The 8,575-nt window shown below is 38.3% G+C and overlaps 1 protein-coding gene across 1 annotated transcript; it reads right to left on the bottom strand.

Annotated features, from left to right (window-relative positions):
- Positions 1-5,564: 5,564 nt before the first annotated feature.
- On the bottom strand, positions 5,565-7,217 carry LOC108111390 (transcription factor kayak, isoforms D/sro-like). The gene has a single exon (XM_041819358.1). The coding sequence runs from the start codon at positions 6,162-6,164 to the stop codon at positions 5,565-5,567; it is 600 nt and encodes a 199-aa protein (XP_041675292.1). The 5' UTR covers positions 6,165-7,217.
- Positions 7,218-8,575: the final 1,358 nt, after the last annotated feature.

The following is an 8,575-nucleotide window of genomic DNA, read 5'->3' as shown; positions in this document are numbered from 1 at the left end:
AGATACCAGGGATGCAGAAATCGATAAGGCAAACGGAACCAGTTTCAGAGCTAGGACTATTGAGGTAATACCAACTTTAGATAGTTTTTAAATAATATATAAAAACACTGCATTGCATACTTTTTGGGAATGATATCATAAAAATTCTTTAAAATTCTTGGAATTTGTAAAATGTTTACCAATAATATCCATAAATTTGTGATGTGATTGCCATTTTAAATTTAACTCGCCTGATTTGAAACTCAATTGCCTTAATTTTGTTTTAGTAATTCAATTAACACTTTAATTTTATCCACCCCACTTCCGTTAGCCGTTAAGGAATTTCACACATTTCCAAAAATATCCCCTTGACCACCAAAAAATATAATAAAAGCCATCAATGATCAGAGAAATCCATAAAACCGCCGAAAAACCGCATGGAAAAACCCGGCTGAACGATTTTCGAATGCTCCACATGATTCTCGCTGCCCTGACGAATGTGCGTGCAAAGCAAGAGCACGCGATAACTGTCAGAATGATAAAGCAAAAGGGGGAGAGAGAAAGAGATAGGAGTGCAAAACATCTCACAGATACAGATGCAAGTCGAATGCCAGAAAGTTATTGCATGCGATTTTCCGTAAAGAAAGAGAGTAACTCAATACCGAGTGGATTTCAATTCCCACTCAACTCGAAATGATTTAACTCAAAGTGTCAATTTGGCGCGCAGCTCGTTTGTTGACATTTTCTACTTGAACGAAACGTTTTTGTTTTGGTTTCTCCATTCTCTCTCTCTCACACGATGACTCTCTCTTCTCAGAGGTGGTTCCCACTCAAAAAGAGGACCAGTTGCCCGGGCACATGTTGGATTTGTTGGTTTTGAATCCGATTTGCGGCTATGTGTGTTATGTATGCCAAAGTGGCGCGGGCACGCATCGGCACTCTGAAATGGATGACGACGATGAGTCATCGGGGTTTTTACACACGGATACCTTGGGCACCAACACAACGCTATTTAGAGAAACTGGTGTGGGCCTCCCGCGATTCAGAGATATTTCAGAGACATTCGGAGCCTCAGATACGCGGACAGGTTACCTGTGTTAATCCCCCTTCCTACCTCTTGATTTCATCGCCAATTGGCGGCCAATGCAAGTGCCACACGCCGTGAAAAGACATCATTGAAATGTTTGGGGAAATCGGAATTTAAAAAATTTACATTTTTATATAGATTTTTAAAGATTTTCGTTCACCTTGTGAGTTTGTTTTTCGAGTTTCAAAATGTGATGAAATTATAAAAATACTCAACTTTCTCTTTTCTTTAAAATCTAAAGAATACGTTTTTTGTAGCCTTTTTTTATCTTTAACATATTTCTCTCATATTTTCTTCCTGTGCAGACATTTGCTGATTGAGGTCAGTTAATGAGTGCGAGTATCTGCAAGATGCATTTGGGCGCGTGCTAAATGCGTCTATTAGTTGCAGTTCCTCCCTGAGGTAATGCATTAATTCCATTTCCACAGCCATACCCATTCCCATTGAGACTCAGATTCAGATTCCGATGCGAATGTGCGGCCCATTAGGTGAGGTGTCCAGGTAGCCGAAATGTTTTGTGGCCATTAGCCGGGAAGGGAGACTTGGTCTTCGATTGAGACTGCGGCTGGGAGTCCTCTCACAGCACGAGCTCGATAAGCGATGTCTGAGTGCCTGGCGACGCCCTAGCACTTCCCAATTCCCGACTCTCGATCACCGATTCTGAATTCCAGAGGAGGGACATGCATATCAAGGCTGAGGGTTGAATGCCTTTTTTGTTGATGTTAATGTGGCTGTAATTTGCCAGGCGACTGCACGGGGGCAACGGCGATTAGGTTACCATTCTAGCTTATATTTTATGGGCTAAGAATTCAATGGAAGTGACGCTCGGAATCGGAAGCGGAAACTGTAAAATATTTTCAGCTTATCACTTTTCAAGTTAACATCCAAGTTCCGGCAAATCAAAAAGTAGCGGAAACTAGAACTTAGATCTGCTAAAACTTTTACTTATCGCTGATAATATTTCTTAGATAATTTATATATATATTATATATTATATATCCCTAAATATTTTATGGAACTCAAAAGTTAAGTTTATAAATATTGGCAATTTGATATCGCAAGTATTTAAGCCATGTTTTTTTTAAGATTTATTTTAAGAACCGTATAAATAAATCGCAACTTTCCAGCAAACACTTCTCAGGACACACATTTCCCCATTCATTTGATCTCGATTCCAGTGTTTGTTCGTCGTTTGTATCTTGAAGTTTCAATTACATTATAATCATGTGTATATTTCACTTCAAGTGCTTGCTGACGTTCGATTTATTCAAGTCCCCGCAACTCGTATTCGTACTTAATTATTTACTTGGCGATATGATCGTTTGAATAATGTTTACATTGATTAAAGTTATGATCACGTCATTATGAACGACGTCATCGATTGCGGCCACCAAGTCATTGATTTCCCAGAATTTTGTTTATATTTCTTGGTAGTGAATGAATAAGCCAAGAAAGTTGTAGTTAAAAAACAAAACCAGCGGGAATTTAGGGTCTCTATAAGGTATTAATCATATACCAAACTATTTCCGTTGCAATTATAAGCAAGAATGAAAGTGCACGTCCAAAGGTACCTGCTGTTTCTTGTTGCTATAGACTTCCCCTCGAGTGTTAATCCAATTCAGGGACAAATAGTCCAAAATCAACACTTTCCCGGCTATTGAATCGCATTCAAAATCCAAGAGACCTTCACTCGAAAACAGCTGATTACTAGGTCCGCTAATGGGCTTATAAACAGGGAGGCGGAGCAGGCGTTGCTGTTTGCCAACTACTAGTTGCAGTCTAAATGATTAAGAAAACTTAATGGCTTTGTTGTAGAACCGTTTTGCACTACAAAAACGAGGTAGAAGCTGAAAACAAATCGAGCGACGCTCATTAAAAAATTAAGCATACGGAATAATAACAGATATGGCAACAATAAAACCTAAACGACTGCAAATTAAAGTTGTTAATTTCGAGTGCTTAATTGTTTTTGTAATAATTAATAACAACAAAGCTGAGAGAGGGCCACAAAGAAAACAAACTGAAAAAAAACACGACAAGTTCAAGGACAGCACTAAAAATCAACATAAAAGTTCCCCATTTCCCAAGAGCATTAACGTCATTTAAGAGTTTCCTAAACACTTACGATTTCCACGACATCGTTTTTTCTTGGAAATCAATGGGAACGTAGCTTTATCGCTGGGGTTTCTTTATGAATGACCTAAGAATGGTAATTCTAGGGGATCATTTACAAGAATTACTGTTCTTTGTTATTTTTAACTCCATGATATTTGTAATTATGTTGGCAACCCCTTTATTCATAGCCCTTTAATCTTTATCTTTTATAGAAAGCTTAAAAGTATTATAAAAAATTGAATTCTATGAGAAAGGGTTGCTTTTATAATTATGTAGAAAAAAATACTGAGAACATCCATATCCAAATCCCAATTCAGAATCTAAAAAACATCTTCTATCTTCTTTGCCTTCGAGAGATGTTTAGGTTGTGTACAAAACATGTCTAAAGACAACTTTTCTGAACAATTATAAAAAAAACTTTACACCTTAATAACTCATTTAAAAGTTCAATTATTCAGGTAATTACTTTTCTGTGTCTATCAATAACTCGCAATTCAATATGATTCAGCACTTGTATGAGAATCTGCCCCGCATCTTATTGATTAGTTGATAGCCCAGATTGATATGAGAGCAGCATTGGCAACTAACGGGCCTAACCAACGTGAAACCATTTGGCCTAGTCATAACAGCTCTCGACAATGTGGCCAACAACGAAGGCCGAAGATAAGTGGCGAAAATCAGCCCCTTACCAAAAGCCAAACAAACACACACACTTAGCCATATGAATGTGCCCTGGAGTGTTCGTTCTATGGCATTTCCGTTCTACGGGTCTCACTTTTCAGCTGGCTGATTTGCTTTTGTTTTGTTTTTGCAGTGCGGACTGATGGACTTGGGGCTGTTTACGGCTTTTACACTTCCTGGCCAAGCGTTCGTGACTGTGCAGGTGGGTTCTTATCTGGAGGAAGGTGCTCTGACTCCGATTCCGATTCCGACGTGTGTTCGCTGTCTTTCTTTCTAGCTGGCAGAGAGTCTGGCTACAGGCAAGGCGTAGACTTTCCGGCGCGACACGGACTCATGCATCACCACCGTATTTTTAACCCATGACGCTATCAGGTGCGGGAACTCTAGAGTGGCGACGATCGCCCAGATTAAACAGAAAAGTTGAGGGGTTTTCTGCCAGCAGATAATGCCATTCTGACGACAATCCAACAACGGGTGGTAAGAATCAGGGTTACTTCTCAGGGTTACCTTCCACGATGATTTAAAAAAGAGTTTTCCTATGTAGGAAAACATACCATTTCCTGGCTAATAATAGAGACATTCCGTCAACTGTTTTGTTTATTTTTAGGCAAAACAAAAACACTAAAATGGCTTTTGTTTAAGGATTTTCCCTTGTTTTCTTCTGATTTAAAGATTGAGACAAATTCCAAAATGTTTTTATGTTCGTTTTAATTAGGAATGTACTTAAGTGATTTATTTCTTCGAGATTTGTTTCAATTGAACTGATTTAAGCAACTCGTTTTTAACTTTAAATAAGCTGCGATAACTCGAAATCTAAAATTAAACTTCACCAACGAAAAGTTGGTGTAATGGGGTGAAAACAGGTCAAGTCTCCCTCGGGCAACATCACTCTCCAAAGGTTAAATAAACCCTTTTGCTGCCGCGCAAATCTGTAACTGTCTGCTGGATTAATTTAAATTTATTTAAACACATCTATATATATTTGCAAAATGCATATATATATAGAGATCCAGTTTTTTTTGTTCAGTTCGCAGTTGAAACAAATTAAATTACTCGAAATGTATTTTTTATTGTTTGTTTTATTTACTTATTCCCCTTTTTTTGTGTGTTTGGGGAGTGGCATTCCCACGCCACAGCCAGCAGAGCAGTAAATATTTACTTCAGATAAAGTAAGTATTTTTGGGGGAACACTCCGCGCTCCACATGTCGTATACGTGACGAAAGCTCCAGCGAAAGATCAAGTATACGCCCCTTTGTCGCCATTTTTGTTAGTTTTCCCAACCACAAATTTCTCACAACAACAACGCACACAACTAAAACGCAATTAAGAAATAAATGCAAAAATCAACGGAAACAAAAGCGAGCAAAAACTCTAAGTTGGGACGAAGCGCCGCCCACCAAACCGCAAGTGGAAAGTCGTCGACAAATCATGAGCGGAGATGAGGGAGATGGCAAATCATAATGCCTACATATGTACTTGCTAGTGAAGGCACTGAGAGCAAATCTTGATAGCTAAGATTTGGTAAATAAGAAGCTATATACTGGAAATACTTCGGTAACTCTTTCAAAAGGAAACCAAAATATTTGAAGAAATTAATTTAAGATTTGGAAGATGAACACAAATTAAAAATATTCACATGATGTAGAGCTTTGTTCTTTATGTTTAATAATATATTTTTAAGTTTTTTTCTGTAAAAATAAGTTAACTTACTTGTCTGGCCAATTGAAGGGCGGAATAGTCCTGTCGTGGTTGATGCTGATGCTGCGTGTGATGTTGCTGATGTGTCTGAAGTTGCTGGTGGGATGTTACTGGTGGCGAGATAGTTATTGCGGGGGCAAGGAATTGCTGCTGTTGCTGCTGCTGTTGTTGTTGGCACTGATAGAAATGATTGCTGGATTGGGATGTTGTTGCTGGCACAAGATGTTGCTGCTGTTGCGTGTAGTTGTTGTAATTGGGTTGCATGTACTGAGCTTGTTGCTGCTGCTGCTGTTGCTGTTGCTGTTGCGTCAAGTGCTGATTGTAATTGACATTCATGCTGTTATTGTTGTTAATGTGGCGCTGCTTATTGCAATCGGTTATCCAGGAGGCGGCGCGTAGTTGTTGTTGATGCTGCAACTGCAACATTGTATTGTTGTTGTTGCCGATACTGCCATTGTGGTTGTTACCCCAAATATAATTATTATCAGGCTGCTGATTTTGATGCTGTTGCTGCAGCAGAAGCTGCTGCTGCTGCTGCAGTGCGTTGCCGCCGCCACCGCCGCCGTTGTTGTGCTGCATTTCGATGGCCTTTATTGCAATCATTCAACGGGCAACAAATTGTCAGCGTTTATCACAAGATGTTGCAATTTCCTGCTCTCCTTTGTTTATTATTTTTGCGAACTTATTTTTGGCTTGATTTATCGCTGGTTTTTATTTGTTTGCTCTTTTCTGTTTGCTGGTTGTTGGTTGCTGTTTGCTGCAATTACTACACGTATTTTTAATATCACGAAACTTATTTACACGCTTTGTTTCTGTTTTGGGTGTTGGTTTTTGGCTATATGTAATTTTTGGCAAATTTGTTTGGATTGAGGGTTTCTTGTTATTAACTATTATTAAGGCTTTATTTTAGTATTCACTCCAGATTATTAACTTGTAGTTGCTCTACTAATTCGCTTTTATTAGCTTTGTTGGCTTGAGGTTTGATAGTTATATCTTTTAAAAGTATAATACTTTCAAGCCCGAAGGTGGTAATCTTTATTATTAGTATTAAATACTTTTGTTTATTGCTTTTATAGACTTTAATGACTTTTGGTTTTCAGCTTTCGTTTACCGAGAAGAACTCTTCAAACTTATTTACAATGTTCGCAATGCGTAGAAATGCGCTTTACTGTTTGCAACTGGATTTCATGGCGATCTCACAGGCAGTCGATATGATGAGTCAACTCTCACTTCGCTTTTTTTGCATTTACATTACACTTTTACACTGATAATGAGCGTTTTTTCTCTGACCAATTTTGGCTTATTATTGGCGCACACGCCCACTCTGAAGCGACCGCCCTCAAAAGTGATCGACTTCTTGGCCTTTCGATCGTTTTTCGATTTTCGATCAGCACGTGCGGGCCAAGTGGCTGGGTAACGGTAAACGACGCGTAAACAAACTCCGAATCGGGCAAACAAACACGGATTACGTTACGTGATTTAGCTATAAACAGGCGAGGGTTTCGAAAAACCAGACACTGCATGTTCCTGTATTGGCTGCATTTGTTTATTAATTTTTAGAACTAAATCTTTCACCGCACGTTCGTATTTGCTTGTTCGTGATTTATTTATTTTTTATTTTATTTTTTAGGCCAGGACTGAGTGCTAAGACATCCACACGGCAGCGCGGCACAAATTGTATTAAAACTGAAAATGAAAATTTTTGATAAACCTGCGCTCAAAGGCGCACACACACACGCGCGCACGCACACACATTCAAATAGCCGAAGGCAGCCGACGAGAAACGAAGTGCGCTCGCGATCACTTTGTTTTCATTTTTTACAGTTTTTTTTTTCAATACTTTTCGTTGCGCTCTGAAACCAGGTAAGACTGCGCTGAAAGGCTACTAAATACGAAAACCCGAAACGAAAATTGTCAAAAATAAAATAAAAAAAAATATAACACACAAACCGAAGAAACAAATTATTACGAGGCGCGTTTTATTTCAGTTTTGCCTTTATTTTTATTTTCTCTCTTTTTGTGACTAATCGCATGTGCGGTGGTCCAGTGTTTGATTTTCGCAAACACCTTTTTGGCTGTGTTTTCTTTTTTTGGATTTTTCTGTTCGATTGTTTGTTTGTTTGTTGGTTTATTGGTTTGTTTGCCTGCTTGTTACGATTTGGCGCCAATTGGCTAAATCAGCGATCCGCTCCGTTCGCCTGTCCATAGATCACTGCGATTGTCGTCGCCGACGTCTTCATGGCTGCGTCAGCGGCGAAAAAACTATGACTAATCCACGCTGGCACGCGGCGGCAGCTCCAACTACAATAACAATATGTAGAACAGCCGTCGCAGAGGCAACGGCAACAACAACAACAGCAAGTGCGATCGGAAGGTGGCAGGTTTTCAGGAGCAAAGCAAATAGGTGGTTCCACATGATAAATATAGAAATAAAATAATCTCAAAATAATACAAATATTTATTTAGCAATCGTATCACTTCAGTTTATTCTTAGACAAACAGCTTGTAATAATATTACTTACTTAATAAAGGAAATTTCACTTTTTAAAAAAACTAATATCCGTATGCTTCTAGTTTGTTTTTAGTAAATAAATTTTAAAAGTTAATTGTTTTTAAGCACAAACAGGAAATGTTTTTTTAAGTTTTTTACTTAATGATAAGTTTTATTTTTTAGTAAATTAGTCATGCTGACTTTCTCTGAAAAAAGCTTATAAAAACTAAAAAATTAAAATGTTTGTACGTAAACAATTTATATTTTTTCATACAGAGGTTTAAAATCCCTCGAAATTGCTTCAAAAAGTATGCTCCAAAATTTGTTTATTTAAATTTAGCGCGAAAATAGCTGAAGCTGTCAGCACTGCCTGGCTATTTCCTCCGCTCCCTCACTTGTGTTCAAAATTTTGTTTTGCTGATTTTTAATCTATGCAACAACAACAACCACAAAGGGGATCACAAAAATATGCGCGACGTGCCCACTTTTTTGCAGCAGCGAAATTTGTTCTTGTTTTGTTTGT

This window comes from Drosophila eugracilis, unplaced genomic scaffold (genome assembly GCF_018153835.1).
Source record: "Drosophila eugracilis isolate 14026-0451.02 unplaced genomic scaffold, ASM1815383v1 contig_616, whole genome shotgun sequence".
NCBI lineage: Eukaryota > Metazoa > Arthropoda > Insecta > Diptera > Drosophilidae > Drosophila > Drosophila eugracilis.
The sequence above is the reverse complement of the archived record's forward strand: the minus strand, read 5'-3'. Positions and strand labels throughout refer to the sequence as shown.